Consider the following 18,527-nt stretch of genomic DNA (forward strand, 5'->3'; position numbering starts at 1 on the left):
GGCTCTTGGACCTTGACGCAACCAAATTAAAACATGAAACATTAATTGAGTGCTAACACAGAGATCAGGAGAGAAAGAGGAGTCGAAGGAAAGGAAGAAAAGGACGTGGAGCAAGGACTCACCGCTGAAGAGAAGAGGGTGCATTGTTGCACATGCATTTCATGGCCAAGTGTCTCATTGGACACTGTGACTGTTAGTGCATTGTATTCCTGCTTATGTGGATGATCAAATGCTGGTGCCTGTGTGTGATCAAATCTGTGAGACATCGGTGCGTCTGTAGGCACACGGGACCTGTGTGAATCGATATTTCACACAGGGTTGAAAAAGCAAGGACTCAAGCGCTATACCTTTACCCCACTCCACCGTGTTTTTAATCCACCGCAGCCCAAAGCTCCACAGGACATGTAAGACAGTACAGTGTGGCCTTTCTCCAAAAAGGCCCTCAGATAGTACATCAACAACGACTACAGCCGGCGGCGGCAATTGAAGGATTTGCTTCATCTCTCCTTATAGGTAACAGGAGGCCGGAGACGGAGGTATGGAAAGAAAAGAGGAGACGCCAGTGAGTGTGTGTTTGTGCGAGTCTGAGATTAATAAATTCCGGAGATATAAAGAGAGGGAAACCAGTGGATGGGTGTGTACACGCACACACACACACACACACACACACACACACACACACACACACACACACACACACACAGAAACTTTGTTACATTTATTATTACCAAGTTCGGAAAGCAATTTTTTAATTCAAGGATAAAGTTGTGTTACAATACACAACAGAATGATCCTGGTCACTGCCGCACAGTGAGACGTACAGCTTAATTAAACACTGTATCAGTATTGGGACCGCAGTCCGCATCACGACTCCCAACACACTGGCGTGTGTGTACGACTGCATGTGCACACGTTTGACTAAAAAAACAAAAAACAGGCTTCAGCTGCCAAAAGCCAGTGAACACTGTTATTACAGAGGCAGGAGAACAGCTGTTTATCTAAATGCGGAACACTTTAACAGCCTGGTATGGCTCATTATTGTTGTTCTTTTCTGTTCTGGTCATTTATGAAGCTTTTATTTTTAACAACCTTTTTTTTATGGCTTCCAGAGCTCCTGTTTTTTTATGTAACAGAAATTATGAGTTCATATTCATAAGATTATCAAGCATGTTTATTTCAGCTTCTAAATCACCATTGTCCGGATATATTTGTACACAATGCTGCATAATAATAATAATAATAATACATTTATTTATATAGCACCTTTAAAAACAGAGTTTACAAAGTGCTCTACATATAGGCAAGGTAAAAACATAACATCAATACAATTAAACATTTCAGAAAATACATGAGGCAATGAACACAATAGAGGAATAGAAAATTACAAATACAAAATAAAGCAGAACAGACAAACTAAAATAGGGGAAACTGCATAAAAGGACGACATCACTTAAAATCAGTTCTATAAAAATGGGTTTTAAGAAGTGATTTAAAAGAAGCTACTGATTCTGCTAGTCTTATCCCCTCAGGTAGGTCGTTCCAAAGTCGAGGGGCTCTGATGGCAAAAGCACGGTCACCCTTTGATTTAAGCCTTGACTTTGGAACGGCCAGAAGGGCCTTGAAGGGCCTTGAAGGGCCTTGAAGGGCCTTGAAGGGCCCCACTGGAGGATCTAAGGCTGCGAGCTGGCTCATATGGGGCTAACATTTCAATGATGTAGCTTGGGGCCAGACCCAGGCGTGCTTTAAAAGTGAGCAGCAAAATCTTAAAATCAATTATGTTAGAACCAGTCAAAAGCCGAGCTGTTGCATTCTGGACTAGTTGGAGGCGGGAGATGGATTTTTGATTTATGCCGGAAAGGAGGGAGTTGCAGTAGTCGAGTCGAGAGAAAATGACTGCATGAATTACTTTTTCCAGATCTGAGCGTGACAATATGGGTTCGATTTTTGAGATTATTCTTAATTGAAAGAAGCAGGACTGGACAATTTTTTTGATCTGTGATTCAAAATTTAATTGAGAGTCAAACATTACACCCAAATTTCTGGCAACAGGTTTTAAATAAGCAGCCAGGGGACCAAGTTGACTCTTGATGACACTGGTGTTATTGTTTGGGGAACTAAATAATATGACTTTTTATTTGTAGTTATTGAGCTGAAGAAAATGTTGAGCCATCCAGCAGTTAACGCCAGAGAGACAATCTAAGACAGCAGCCAGGCTCTCTGGGTCACCGTGTCTCAGCGGAAGGTATATCTGTGTGTCGTCTGCATAGCAATGAAAAGATACGTTGTGTCGCTGGAGGATTTGGCCGAGTGGAAGCATGTAGACAGAAAATAAAAGTGGACCTAAAATTGAACCTTGTGGTACACCACAGGTAATGTGAGTCGTGGAAGACGAGTGATTACCTATGGTGACCGACTACGATCTTTCTAAAAGGTAAGAATAAAACCAGCCAAGTGCAGTGTCCTTGATGCCAACCCAGGTTTTGTGGCGATCGATTAAAATGGTGTGATCTACAGTATCAAAAGCTGCACTAAGGTCTAAAAGAATTAGAATTAGTTACCTTGAGCAGGGCAGTTTCTGTGCTATGAAGTGCTCTAAAACCTGACTGAAATTTCTCAAATATATTATTATGATTCATAAAAGCTAGGAGTTGTGTTGAAACCACTTTTTCTAAAACTTTTGATAAAAATGGAAGTTTTGAAATTGGCCTAAAATTGGAAACAACAGAAGGATCAAGCTTAGGTTTCTTTAACAGAGGTTGTACAATTGCATGTTTAAAAATCGATGGGAAAGTACCACTTGCTAAGGAGCTATTTATAATTAATAAAATACTGGGCCCTAGAGTGCCAATGACCTCTTTGAGAAATTTAGTAGGAATAAAATCAAGGCTGCATGTGGCTGATTTCATGTGTGATATAAGTTGGGATAAAAAGGGCAATGATACAGGCTGAAAATGACTAAAATAGTTTTGAATGTCCCTACTGGTATGTAAAACTTGGGTTGGGGGGGGACGGAGTAATTTGTTGTCTTATTTCATTTACCTTATTATTAAAATAATGTAAAAACTTCTCACACATCTCTAGTGAGGCATCAATAAAATGACAGGGGGGGGGGGGGGTTTATGACCTTGTCTATGACCTTGAATAAGACTCTGGGGTTTTGAATGATTTGTTTAGAATTAAATTGGAGAAGAAAGAGGTTTTTAATTCTTTAACTGCCTTTTGATAGTTATTCATTGCCTCTTTCCAAATATTATAAAATATGTGGAGGGCAGTTTTGTTCCATTTTCTTTCCTTTCTCCTACAGTCCCTCTTAAGTTCTTTGGTGGATTCATTTAGCCAGGGCTGTGGTGTTCTGTTTAACTTGTTGACTTTGTAGGGGGCAACAGAGTCCAGGACAGTTTGACAGGTATGATTAAAAAGAGAGACCAGCTCCTCAGTATCAGAATGTGGATTAAAAGCAGTTAAAGAAGCAGCAGGAATTAAAAACCCGGCAACGGGAAGGTGTACTGTGAGTTGTGGGAAGTTGGGATAAAACCACACTGAATAAAATTGATTTGTGATCAGACACACAAATATCCTCAAGGATAAGGACATCATTCCTTAAAAAAAGGGTTCCCCTATCTATTATTTTATGTTGAACAATTAATGAGTTATTAAAAAGAAATTACATTTATTAATTGTTTACGTTATTATAACACACAGGTTATTCAAATATACCTTGTGGTTGCAGAGACACACCCTCTTTAGTTTGGGTATGCAATTTTCAAGCAGTGGCCTAATAAATAGGTTTGTTTTTAGGAGGTTAAAGACTGCTACAGAGAAATGGAGCCTGACTACCAGTATGGCATTAAAGATTCAGCCAAAGCCAGCAGTGTTCACAGGTTCCCAATCAACTAACTATACATCCCAGCCATAAATAATTATTGAACTCTCTAATCTGTCCATGAAATGCTTCTTATGAACAATGGGCTTTATGCACAGAACAATAGGATATAACTTCATTCGATTTAGTCATGTGTCTTTTTCCCCAGTAATCAATAAATGAAACTAGGATAATAATAGGCACGCTATTAATAATTATATGCAATAAAACTGGTATATTATTAAATGTTTTAGCTGTATTATCATTCATGATGTTTGATCATTTCACGCATTGCCTTGTGCATTTGCAGTCGCAGGATGAGCACAGATGGTACATACACGTACATACACGTACATACACGTGCACACCTGTGTGCACATACATACATACATACATACATACATACATACATACATACTTTTAGTTAATAAGATAAGATAAGATAAGATAATCCTTTATTAGTCCCTCAGTGGGGAAATTACAGGATTACAGCAGCATTGATCACAGTAATAAGTAAAAAACAAGTAGTATAATAACAGAAATAAGATAAAAGAGTAAAAACAAGAAGAATATTATAATCACATGAGTGTATGTGCGTGTGTCTGATTCTCCATGAACCTTTCCACCCTCCATAGCCAAGCAGCCTTTCTTACCCCTGTGTGTAACATCATCAGGGAGAATACGATGAGACACACCTTGATCTCTGATCTTCCCTTCTGTCAGAATATGTGCGTGTTTGTGTGAGAGTGTGTGTGTCTGTCTGTGTGCAGATAAAGTTGTGTCGCATCTCCCTGGCCCTGCAGCGGCCAGCGTTAGTCATTGCCAGTTCTATAAACTCTTAATGCCGATTTATTAACAGTACAAAAGACCCACCAAAGACCACACACACACACACAAATGTGCGCACACTCACAAGCAAATGAGCGCGCACACACACACACAAGCATCAAACAGCCAGTGATAAGAAAAAGTGGGAGTGGGAGGTTGCGCTCGGTGCACACCAAAGCGTCTGCAGTCACGTACGCTCATGTAGATGCAGGGCAAAGGAAGGTTGCAGCAGAGGAAATGTGTGTAGGTGTGTGTGTGTGTGTGTGTGTGAGAGGAGGCCACCTGAGAGTTACCAAATGACTAGGGGAGAAAAAAGACACTAAAGGAGAGCCGGGAAGGACGAGGAGAGAGATGGACAGAATAAAAAGGTGTGTGTATGTTACCTTTTGGGTCCGGAGCGAAGCTGGGTGTTAGGAGGGTTGGGGTGGCGGGATGGGAGGTGATTGGTTGGGTGGAGGGAGTGGGAGGGACCGTGGTAGTGACTGACACATTATCTACAGACAGACAGGGAATGGGATAACACACACATACACAAATGCTATTATCTACAACATGCAGTGACATTTCAACAAAGGCGTTGCAGGATTTCACAGCAAAGTTACTACAGCCTATTAAACACGACACATGCTTTATTACTGCGACTATTAATTGAGTTTTTTCGCTGCTCTTCCTCAGCATTATGAATCGATAATCATTGGATGTGGCCTCAGAGAGCTCGTCTCTTCCAAATGAGTTTTGAGATGAAGGAGAAGATGTAAAATACGAGAACGCTGATCAGCACCTGAGGCCGATACCATTACGATACCAGAGACAAATGCTACTAATTATTTCCCCAAAATGGAATCGATCTCAACCCCTGACAACCGATAAGGACAAGGACTAATGATGTTCTCTGGCAGGCCTGTATGTCAGCTGTGAGGGTTAAAGAAGAGGTTTACAATGGTGAACCATGCTTGAAAACAGAGGTGGAAGGGAATCATACCTGGCAGACTGACGTTCATCTACGAGGCAATGGGAACATATAGGAATACATTCTCTATCACTGACACATTTTCCATGACAATGGCAGGAAAGACCGAGACATTGTCTGTGACAGATGCATTCCCAATGGAGCAGTGCCAAGCAGGGACTGTCTCATTCAATGCAGAACAATAGCTTGGATCTTGACACGTTCCCTGAATCAATGACTGAGACACAATGGTAGGTAGAGAGGTAGAAAGAGACAAGTTCGTATTGCCGATAAAGAATAAAAAATAATGGCTGACAAGAACTAAAATGGAAAGATGGAAGAGCTGGTTTTGTGTGTCTGTGTGTGCATCAGCACTTTAAGAGTGAACAACATGACACTTCATCAAACAATCTCTGTAAAACCACACACACACACACGCGGCTCGTTTTTAAATACATGCACGCTTGTGCAAACCGTATGTTTGTGCACTTTTACACACATAAGCATAATTGGCTACACACCGTCACATACAACAGACCCACAAAGGCATACACACACACACACACGCACACACACACACAGCCCTTTCTGCTCAGGAGTAATTTATTGGTAAGTATTCCTCTGTCTCTTCTCTCCCTTTCTCCCAGTGGCCCTGAGATCATCAATCTCTTTTTGCACTCTTCTTATGTCAGCACTATACCTCCCCCCCCTCCTGGATTTTATTTTGTCCTTCCTCAAGCCAAGCCATGGTCTCCTTCTCTCTGCAAAGAAATATTACATGATTTGTAGTGCATTTTGTGGGAAAGACAAAGAGATGAGCAGAGTTTTCTGTGAAGTAAAGTGTGTGAGAGGGAGAGAGAGAGGGGGGGGGGGGGGGGGGGGGGGGGGGGGGGGGGGGGGCGTTGGAACTGGACCGGATGGAGAGAGAGTGACACTTACTGATGTAAGTGTATGTGCTCTCCTCTTTGAGTGCATATATGTTGCATGTGCGTGTGAATACAAGCATGCCGTCACTTGAGCCTGAGGATTAATGGCCGAGGTTGCTGCACTAATTAACTGGACGCTGATTAATTTCTCGGGGCGATCACGAGTGGCCTAAACATTATTCTTTCTCACTAAGTCCAACTTTTTCTTCTTGTTCTGCTGTCATCACTCACTTCTTTTTCACTGTTCTTCTTCAACCAAACTCCCCCCCCCCCTCATTTGCCCCCCCCCCCCCCCCCCCCCCCCCCCCCCCCCCCCCCCTGCCTCTGTGGTTTCACTCCCCTCCTCAACTTAATTAAGGAGAATGCCATACAGCTGTCGTCTCTTGGCCGATAGCGTTCTTTCCCCCCCCCCTACATCATATTGTTATTCATTAACACTATACGGCTGCCAATCAGGCACACAGCCCGTGTTATTTCCAGGGACGGATGTGGCGGCACTTGGGATAATGACGTTTCTCCTCGTATCTCATTCTCGCAGTAGTGCGCCTGAGGATACTCCGCCGCCATTTTGGACGAGCCCCGTTATTCTTTCATGTTCGGTGTTGCTGATTATAAGGGCTTTGCCCATGAGCAGTGGCGGCTCCAGCTGTCAATCAGTGCACTGGATGCTGGACACTGGTCAGGGGTCCACTGCAGGGGTTATTAAGGCCGACACTGATTGGCTGAGGACTCGTTGAACATTCACTTAGACACCAATAGAAGTGCATTGTCATGTGCGGAGGAAAACTGTGTATTATCTCTCTCTAGCTTCCTCTGCCACTCGGCCCCAAACCTTTTCCCACTTTCATACTCATTTCATTATTTTTTTTAAGTCTCACTTCATTAAATGGAGGACTATGTTTTTCATTCCAATTATCCTGACGGCTCATTACAACAGCCGAGGAGACACAGACTAATCCCTGGTCACCTAGCTTCCCTCTCCATCTCACTGTACCCATCATTTCATCTTTCTATCACTCCCCTATGAAACTTTCTATAAAACCATTAGTCTCTCTATTCTCATCGTGCCCACTTCCCTGCTCTGTTTTACCAAATTGCACACACACACACACACACACGCACGCACACACACACACAGACGCACTCACGCGCACACACATGCGTATAAGTGTGTTACATATGCAAACTCACATCTGTACCTAGCTCCCTCGTTCTTTTTCTCTCCATCCCCCACATTCTCTCATGCAATTCAATTCTATTGGGTTTTATTGGCTTTGCGATTCATCTGAGTGCAGCAGCTCAGTTCAATTACATAAGGAAGCCCTCCGGAATTTCACCAGACAATCAGCAACAGTCTCCTCCCAGTCACATGCACAGACATTCACATGTACCTTTGCGTATAAGCATACATAAAACAAATAAAATAAAAAATAAATCCAATTTCTCCCTAACAATGGGGGCACAGAGATGAAACAGCCAACAGAGGCCACATTCATTTCACATTCAGCAGATATTTGCGATGTGTGTGTGTGCGCTCTGTTCTTCATTCAAAACAATTTCTCACATTTACATCATTAGTGACTTTCTGAAAGTTTCTAAAAGTTAATTTCATCACCTTACATGCACTCTTTCTCTAAATCATAAACACACGCACACACACACACACACACACCCACACACAATCCCGGGCCCCGGAGAGTTCCCCACCTCTCGCTCCCTGTTCTCCTGCGCCAGCATTAAGCCTGTCTCTCCTCATAAAGTGGCAGCGCCTAAAGCACAGGTGACAAATTGGCAGCCACTTTTACCTGAGTGTGTACTCTGTGTACAGACCCTGATGGCAGATAACTCTCGCACAGGGAAGGTTGGCACGAAATGAGAAGGAGAGAGACAAGAGAGAGCACTGGTAGTTTTTCTGCACCCGCCTATGAAATGCTTTCTTTTCTGCCGACTCATCCTTTACAACACAAATCCTCCAGCGCTCCCATAATGGCCCCCTTCCTCCCCCAGTGCACCCTGGGATTCCCTCTGGGAAGGCTAGCAGCCAAATAAACCGATATTACGTTTATCTGATCTGGTTGTGGTAGTGCATGTTAACCTGCGTTCGACCTCCACAGCCCTTCAACTCTCCTTTTTCATCCCTCCATCCCTTCCTCACACCCCCTTTCCTCCTCCCTCCATCTATCCCCACCAACTCCTCACTCAGTTAGACTCACTGCTCTTCGTGCCGTATTCTAAGAAACCTCAGCCTTCTTTGAGTGAAGACACTGAACTGCAGCTGCAGATCAGAGGGCAAACTGGTGGCAAGGTGAAAACCCGTTGAAAGGGTGTGGGAGGAGTGGGGAGAGGAAGAGGAAGTGGGCAGGAGGTGTAAAAGAGGCGTGAACGGCAGGCGGAGTAAAAGAGGACGGATGTCGAGGAAAGGAATGGGGATTTGGAGAGAAAAGGGAGAATAACGGAAGAGAAGACAATGAGAGATGGATAGAGAGGTTGAATAGTTGTGACTGAAACAAAAGAATATTAAAAGGTTAGCACAAGAAACAATGAGGTTGTATCTGTCCTTTTTTTAATCTATCGCAAGTCTTTAGAAATAAGAGCTTTGTTACAAAATGAGATATGCACAGTTTGAAAAAAAGAAAAAAGAGGAAAAAAAGACACCTACAATAACAACGTGGGTTCTGGGAAGAAGAAAAAAAAGCACTTTGAGTTATGAGTCATATTAATATATTCTACAGAGTGGAATCTTTCTGATGAAATTGGTATTCATAGAATCAGAATATAGAATTCACTTACTACATTTTTAATCAACCGTATTGGTTGATTTATATTAGCGTTGATGTATATCAAACACACTGTTTTTTCACACATTTACAAAGACACACACATCGCTGGCCTGAAGGAAGGAGTTCATTTGACATTTCTTGCGTAGTACTTTCCGTCATCTGCAGATTAATAAGATGGCTGAATCAACATCTCTGAGCTCTTTGAGATAAGGTTTGAAACAATCTGCATGGTGGGCGAGTACATATTTTTTTTTGAACTACAGCAAACCACCACTGATACGAGGTTACAGAAGGAGGCTTTAGGAAGCCGATTGCTGTAAATCTGTGGTGCAGAGCAAAGGAGTTGAAGCCTGGTTTATGTTGGTTATGTGGATTTCTGGTCTTTTACGGATCTTGGTCAAAGCAAGATTCCTTGCTTTAAATGCAGCCCTTATTTTTAGAATAAGAGAGGATAAGAAGAAGAAAAAAACCCAGCAAGATAAATCAAATTGATGACTAGCACGGAGAAACGGCATTAAATAAAAAAGATAAATGCCGAAGTGTAGGAAAGACGAAATGGCAGACAGAAGATCAAATGAAGAAGACAGCTAAAAAATGGTGAGGGAGGAAGCTGAGGAGGAGGGAGAAAGACAGAACATTTTTCTACAGCGGTGGCACCGCACATCAAAGCTCGACATGTCTAACCTTCTAGGAGAGCGAGAGAGAGAGAGACAGAGAGAGAGAGAGAGAGAGAGACAACGGGAGAGGGGGAGTGGGTGCGGATGTCACCTTTCATCTTGCCACTGTTGCCACCCTTGATGCCGGTGGAAAGCTGCCATAATGTGTGCTGTTTGATGCAGTGCTTGTACAAGAGTGCGTGTGTGTTGTGTGCATGTAAGAGAGAGAACGAGAGTGTTAGTGTGGTAGATAGATGAGGGGGCGCCAACCAAAAGCAGCACAAAAATGTTATGTAAAATCTCCTACTCCTACTCCCTCCACCTGTCCGTCTGCTGTCAGGTGCTTGGGTGCAACGACAGGAGCAGTCAGAAGGGGGAGGGGCAGCTTAAATATACATTTTTAAAAAAAGGTCAATCTGCTGAGTGACAGTAGTGTAATTAGGCCACGGATTGGATGCAAAACCATAGAAGCCTCTAATGATGAGCTGGCTTTTGTTTCGCGAGTGGATTACGCCACATTAACAGGCATCGAAAACCTTGTGCTTCAAACTCGGGGGGAGAAAGTTGGCCAATTTGTCACATTTTCTGAAAAGTAACTATCGCGGTAACAAGATTTCCAGTGATGTTTGCGAGCTCCACTGTTGTATTCTTTGAGCCACGGTGTGCAGCCTATCTGGGTCAACCTTCATTAAGAATTCAGCAACCACCAGTGAATCGAGGTGCAACATCTTGGAAAACTTGTAAAGGCAACAAAAGCCCCTTACCCACGTCTTGACCCCCTCTCGGGTACTTCTGCTCGAGCAACAGGCACAACTGATTTGCCTGAATCTTAGATGCAACCAATGTTAAAATGTAAAATGCAAGATTTCAACAGATTGCATTCATACTTCTGTTGTCTTTATCTCCTTCATATCAGCTTGTATTATGAAATTAATTTAGTGGTCAAAACATCTCAAATCTTTATTGATTGCACTTGACTGTTAAAGTTACTCTGAATTCCCAGAAGAGAGGATGGGTCACAGGGTACAAGATAAATTGGTTCTTTACAAGTGATAGTCTGAATAATGATGTTGGTGACTAGTAAGTGAGCACGGGAGCCTACGCTTCCTTTAGGAATCAATATCTCTGTTGGATTGATCCAGGAGGAGGTTTAGCAGAGGTTTACCGCTGTGTAGCGAATCAGGAAAATAAATAAGACAAGAGTCAAGATGTAATGGGCCTGTCGCCAGAATAGACTCCAAAGACACTGGGAAGATAAAAGGATCGATAACATTTTTAAAAAGATTTCTCAAAAAAATAACATCAAGAACGAGGAATGTAGCAAACAACACATCCATTTGAATGTAAGAATATTCGTAACAGTGAACAATTACCTGGGACACTACAACTGGAAAATGAAAACAATGAAGAAAAGGAATCAATGGAGCAAACTTTTCAAGCACGCACAAAAACTCGCAACATATAATTGGCTGTCAGTCATCTACTCACCGTACACCAGCAGGGTGTAATGATCGGCAGCGCGTCCATAGTTGTTCTGGGCCTGGCACAAGTACGTCCCGTTGTGTGATTGGCTGAGGCGAGAAATCTGAAAGGTGGGGCCAGAAATCTCGGCCCTCTCGGGTAAGGATTCATTAATCTTGGACCACTGAATGTTCCTGGGCCTGGCGAAGGAGACAGAGAGAGGTTTAATGTTTAAAAGCGCTGAAACGATATGTCAATCAATTCCCTTGATAGATTAATTGTTAAAATCGATTTTGAAAGAAAAAAAAGTCTGACATCTGCTGATTCCAGCTTCTCCACTGTGAAGATGTTTATAGAACAGCAAACTGAGTATCTTTTGGTTTGAAAAAAACGAATCATTTAAGAACGTCATCTTTGGCTCAATAGTTGAGTATTTCGTTTGGCATTTCATAACGATTAGTTAAGCAATTGAAAAGTGAATAAATAGATCCATAGATAATTAAAATGATTAGCCTTACCAGTTTTCCAATTTCATAACATGCCGCTGAGCTTCACATCGCCTCAGCACGCACACTCATACATCTTCCTTATTGCATTTACATGCTGTGATATTGTGCATAATTAATTATACTAGTATTTTCTATTACCTCTACAACCACAGGTGTTCTGCAGGAATGCATCACTTTGTAATATGTGGACTTTTTTTCAGAAACAAGCAGAGAACTTTGAAATACAATCAGGTATAATCCAAGTCTCATTTATCCAGTCGTACGTTCAGAAATTCTCAAAAACATGCGTCGTCACTTAAACCTTACAAATTATAACACTTTGGACTCGTGAGTGTGAGACTGGGCTATGCCTAAGTCAAGTAAGTCAACTTCTTTCAATTCATTAAGACCTTTTTGTTTCTCCCACCCTGGAGGCATGTGAGAAAAAGGTCTCTTTAAGAATTCAAGGTAACATAGGGTGAGTAATTGATATACAAATGGTCATTTTGCGAGCAAAGTATTCCTTTAAACACATTTAGTAAAACCAGAGGTGCTAAAGGGTATTCCAAAAATGTGCAAGTGAAAGAAGACAAGGGATTGAAGCACAGGCACCGGGGGTTGCTACAAAAAGAAACGTGAAGAAGAAGCTTAAAGTATCCCACAGGGGGAAGTTGACATGAGAGGAAAGGATAAAAAAGGGCTTGGAGAAGGAGCGAATGGCAACAGAGGGATGCACCAATTATGAGGAGATGGATGGTCAGAGGGCGGTGATGGTGTGAAAGGGTTGGCAGGAGGGAAGGGAGTGCAGCTGAGAGAGAAATAGGGTGTCAGATGTGCGGAGTGGAGAAAAAAAGAAAAGAAGAAGGGTGGGGAAAGTGTTGCTAGAGGAGAGCGAGGAAGAAACGGCGTGCCAGGAGATGAAGGGAAGAAGCAGGCAGACCAAATGAATTGGTCATGAAAGACGGGAAGGCAAAGCAGACAGGAGGTGCGAGGATTACTGAGACCGCTGTGTGTGTGCGTGTGTGTGTGTGTGTGTGTGTGTGTGTGTCTGGCTGAGTGTCATGGCTCATGCCACCCTGGCCAGATTACAATCCTGACTCATCTAGTTTCTAATCCCTCCGGACGTTTAATTAAACCTCTTTCTTGCTTAGTCACACACACTCTCTCAATCATCCAAAGCACATACAAAAAAAAATCTCCCTTGGTTTCTCTCTAATATACACACACACACACACACACACACACACACATATATAACTACTCTCATACACACACTAACACACAAACAAGCGGGCAATTAAGCAAAATGACAAGACATCATCTCCATCTTTCCTACTAATAACAGACAAACGCTGAGTGTACCCTCCACCAAAAGGAAGTGGCATATAATTGGTCGTTAATACTTAACAGGCAGTTAACAGGGCCAGAGAGCAAGCGGAAGGGCGACAAGGGGACAGCAATGTGTGTGTGAGTGTGTTTGCAGTTCAGCGAGAGATGAGGGTCAGAGTTCAGTGGCCCGCTGTCCCATCTCTCACTGTCGCGCACACACACATACACACACACACACACACACACACACACACACACACACACACACACACACACAGAGTCCCCAACCAGCCGTTACAAAGCTTTAGTGAGGCTATAGCCAATACACTTCTCAGCCAATACACACTGTGGGATTTCACTTAAGTCATCACACACGCACACATGTACACAAGCGCACATTTTGGCTGCATCCAGCTTTTCTGGGGAGCTTTAGTGGTCTTCATGCCCACAGACAGACGGACCATCTAGGGGAGGGTTTAAGAGCCCAATACCCTTCTGGAAAGTGCACAAAGGGCTGCGAACACACTAGAAAAGCTGGCTCTTAAAAGTCTTGATTGCTGATTGGGTTTAAAAGCTCTACTATCACACACACAGTCACATACAAGTTTATGATATGTGCACAATCACGCTCTTCTATGCAACCTCTCTGCCTTCGCCTTAAGCTCCTTTTCTCTCTGTCCTTCATGCAATAAAATATGGATCAGGTGTTTTTTATCTGTCCATCAAACATTAAATGTCAGGTCTGGGTTATATAACTTGATTTAACTTTCTCCGGGGCCTTGGACAAGGTGTCAATAGTACATCCCTTCATACTGTTGGTTCGAGCGAAAGAGAGATGATGTCTAATAATGAGAGACCCCATTGGGAAATCTGAAGTTCATGAGAATAGCTTCTGTGACTGTATACAGATGTTCATACCCTTCCCTAGATATGGTCTACGTTGCTTCCCTGTGGCAGTTTGGGGATTTAACATGTATTGCTTTTACTTTGCTAGTTTATTATCTATATTCTTCTCCTTCTATTTGTATCTTAATGTATAAATATAGATACTGCCGATCAAAAGTTTGGGATCGCCTGCCACAAAATCTTGATTATTCACAGTCAGAGGGCTAAAAAAAGACTACTCGTGTCTTTAATGCTGTTAAGTTGTAGAAAGTCCATAAAATAGATGTTATTTGCATGAAGGGTTTGCAAAATGTCACGTTTTGTAGATGGAGAAACAACTCGCTGTACAATGGTGCAACCAGACTGACAACTGAAAGGGCAGAAAGAGACAAAGATCCCTCTGAGCAACAGTTGAATAGGAATAGAAGAAATCGCCCGTCATTGTGAAGAGGAACTGGCAGCTGAGCAAATATGACCAGTTTTAAATAGCAACAGATATCAAACTGGAGTATTAACACGTGTGTTGCTGAAGCGATGCTATTCTTAAAATGTGACAATAGAAAACAGGAGGTTTGTGTCGGATTACTGGACTACTGGATCACAGAATATCAGGTGAAGATACTGAGGACAAACACATCACAGTTTAAAGCTATTCAATCTCACCACTGAGTGGACTGCAGGGGCCCAATTGCACCGCTGTTGTGGTTTATTAATAATGTTTTTGGGTCACTTGTGCTTTTCTGGGCTGAAAAAAAAAAATCTAAATCAAAGAGTGTTTTGGGGGAAAACTATTCCAACAGTATTCTCCCCCGGCATGTAACTCTGTGAGGATGTCGAGTAAACATACGCTTTAATCATTTTATTTTTTCTACATTTGGGGCCAACACTATTACAATTGTAAATAATACATTTGGTTTCTGAATTATTCTTTTTTCTATCTTTTAAAGAAGTAATTATAGAAGGAATTGACTCCGTTGTTGTGACTCTCTATGTGTCATTATATACGCACACACATGTTTGTATACATGTTTGTATGCTTATGTTAAAATGATCCATCTTAGTAGATGTGCGTCAAAGAAAGTTGAAATAAACAGTATATGTAATAAAGCTGTCTGCATGACATTCACAGATCATCTTTCTGATGATTTGCTGTTATGCTCAATCCAACCTAACACCTCTTCTGATTGTGATGAAACACTGCTTCACTATGCTGTCATGATTACAAAGATATCCCGATTGGTTTGTTGAGACACTAAATTCACATGTGATGAATTAAACACCTGTGGTTTGACTTCAATTCTAGTGCAAGGAATGATGCATGCTTAATTGAAGGGCCTTTGGGCCTTCATCACTTGTGGAGGACGGCATGTGGCCGTACTTAATTTTGATAGTCTATTTCCTAATAATTTCGTAGAAAGGAGATGATACAAAGTAGCTACGGATGGTTCCTAGAAAGCACCAAGATATCTTGCAGTAATTATGGGGATTACATTGAAGTTGGTGGAGATTAATAGTACTTGGTTACTTGAAGTTTCCAAGGAAGGCCTCTGGAATTTTGTGGGACAGTAATTATATAGAAAGAGGTCAATTTAGGGTTCATTGCAACAACACATAATACAGAGTGATGGGGTAATATCTCTGTTTGCAGCTTGCTATTTTAAGCTACTTTGAGGGAGAAGCTTTCGCTCATTTTTCTTTTTTTTGGGCTGGGGGGATTTGTGTTGAGAGCTAATAAAGTGCAGATGTTCTCCTCACAGTGATGGCTTGCTTAACTCTCGTACACATTTGGTAGCCATCCAGGATAACACACTATTTCATGCTTCTGCCAGTGGAATGCTCCACTGGAGCAGGTAGAGGTTACTCAAGGATATTTCCGCAGTAGATATTAGTAGTGTTTTGGTGTAGAAAGTTGAAATAAACAGTATATGTAATAAAGCTGTCTGCATGACATTCACAGATCATCTTTCTGATTCATCTCTATGTCCCATAAATCAAAAATGTTAGTTGTCATACCAGGACGGACAATTGCTGTATCTGGTTTTAAATCGTCCAAACTGGAAAAGAACATTATCATTGGTATTATTTTCATTGTTTTTGATCCAAAGAAACATCACCAGCAAACACTTATAAAAATACAGCAGGTCTCACAGCAGCACCTTTCCCTCTGGCTTTTGAGATTATTCTAGGTGTAAGGTTATTCTACACGTATACTAAGAAAAGGTGCGCTGGCCTTAAATGTGAACTGAATCCACGTAAAAAGTCCCCCCCCCCCAAACAGATTGCCAGAATGAAAGTAGAGCCCTGTAGACGAGTATCTGTCTGTGGAGCTGCTACTTGTAGACAGAGAACACTGGATCCATCATAAGAGTTTTATTGGATGGAAATTGTATTTCTTTCGTTCTTTCTTTCAATTTGTGGGGCTGTAAGTTATGACATGGTCATGTGTCTATCGTGGTTGTTGTTGTTGTTGTTGTTGTTGTTGTTGTCAAGTGTCCTGTAAGCCCACGGGAGCTGTGCACCATTCCAATGGTGCAGGATACTAAAATAAACAAGTCAATCAATAAATCAATACACTTACCAGCTGTCGGATGAGGTTACAACCCAAATATCATCCTCATAGCAGCTCAAAACAATTATCCAAAACAGTTTTAACGTGAATACCTGCTGTCCCACATTATCATTTTGGAAAAATGGAGTGTTTGTAAGAATTGACCCTGAACTTCTTCCTCAACTTCCCTGCATGTTGCCGTCAATCAAACGCTTTGTTGAGACAAACCTTTTATACTTTCTGATTATTTTGTCAGGCATCTAGAGGAATGAGAGAAAACACATCAACACGCTGCTATGAAACACCTCAAAAAGTGTTTTGTGCCAGCTGGTAAATGTACCCTTTTCATTTCTTGTTGAAGGTGAAGCTGAAGGCGTCTATGATTCAAAATCTTCTTCAAACCACAAAAAGTTTTTTTACGGCAAAATATTAATAAAGTTATTATCATCATATTTTTTAAACCACTCATCCACCGCAACCTCCTTCAGAAGTGAAGTTTGTCGTGATTTATAGTTCCTTTATTACATAAGAATTTGTTTTGTGGGATATAAATGAATTACAGCGCAATACTTTGAAGAGCTGAAAAGAGAACACCTTGAACATACTGCATACATATTTAGAATAGCAAAATATTATAGGAGAGCAAAGGTCAGTGACCTAGAGTCCAGTGAAGTTTCCAATACCAATGATAGCTGTGCAGGATAAACCTGTTTGTGTCTGTAGGTGTGCATGTGTTGGGTACCACCATCTGATCACACCAGCACAAAACAATTTAGAACTTATTAAATAACACACGCACACACACACACGCACACACACATGCACACACACACGCACACACACACACACACACACACGCACGCAAACACTTACAGAGGGTTCCCAGAGACGGAGCAGGTGAGGCTGAGCGAGTCGCCCTCTCGCAAAATGCCAGAGGGAGGAACAATTCTGACTGTTGGAGCAACTGTGGGGAGAAAGAAAGAGATAAATGAGTGTGCATGTGAGCGATAACACAAGAAAGGCACAAGAGAAAACAAAATGGACCAAAGGGATCAAAATGGAGTGACAATCAGAGAGAGCAGAAGAAGCAAAAAAAAAATCAGGAATGAGAGAGAGAGACAGCGAGGGAACAGAAAAGGGGGGGAACGAGGGGAAAGTGCAAAAGTGTCAGAAGCAAGGGTCTTTAACAGCTGTTTCCAAGGCAACCAGCTGACAATCCTACAGTTGAGACACCTGTTATCATAAGCAGCCCACCGCTCCAGCAGATGCTGTACTGCACTTGCTTCAGTAACAGAGCGATGGGAAGCCAAATCCAGGCTGACAGTTGGTCATTATTACCAGTTCTCTGGCCGGAGGAACCACCAGCTCACGGATTGACAACACTGTTGAATATTAATCATCAGGATCTATCAACAAACATTAGTGAAGGCTACATGTGGCAAATTAATTGTCCTTGAAGACCGATGCAGAAGTAAGATAAGATAATCCTTTATTAGTCCCTCAGTGGGGAAATTACAGGATTACAGCAGCATTGCTCACAGTAATAAGTAAAACAAGTAGTATAATAACAGAAATAAGATAAAAGAGTAAAAAACAAGAAGAATATTATATATACAGACGGAGTAGAAATAGAATAAAGTGTATAAAGTGTATAAAAAGTACTTAAACGTATTAGTATTAAGTACTCGCTACATCTAAATAATATCACCAAGGGTAAATATTTATATGTGCCTGTGGGATGTTTGACTATCCAAAATTATTGACGTAATATGGGATAAGAATCACAATATAGTGACAGGAAAACTAATACGAGGA

At 41.8% G+C, this 18,527-nt stretch overlaps 1 protein-coding gene across 2 annotated transcripts in view; it reads right to left on the bottom strand.

Moving 5' to 3' along the window:
• Positions 1–18,527, bottom strand: part of cadm4 (cell adhesion molecule 4) — a 151,393-nt gene that overhangs the window by 4,400 nt on the left and 128,466 nt on the right. The window contains exons 5-7 of one of the 2 annotated variants that reach the window (XM_034554195.1): positions 17,586–17,676; positions 11,490–11,662; positions 5,074–5,184 (exon numbers count right to left, since the gene is read on the bottom strand). In XM_034554195.1, coding sequence (XP_034410086.1) covers positions 5,074–5,184; positions 11,490–11,662; positions 17,586–17,676 — 375 coding nt within the window. The remainder of the gene's footprint in view (positions 1–5,073; positions 5,185–11,489; positions 11,663–17,585; positions 17,677–18,527) is intronic. The other variant, XM_034554196.1, reaches the window with a different exon arrangement.

Source organism: Cyclopterus lumpus, chromosome 16, assembly GCF_009769545.1.
Source record: "Cyclopterus lumpus isolate fCycLum1 chromosome 16, fCycLum1.pri, whole genome shotgun sequence".
NCBI lineage: Eukaryota > Metazoa > Chordata > Actinopteri > Perciformes > Cyclopteridae > Cyclopterus > Cyclopterus lumpus.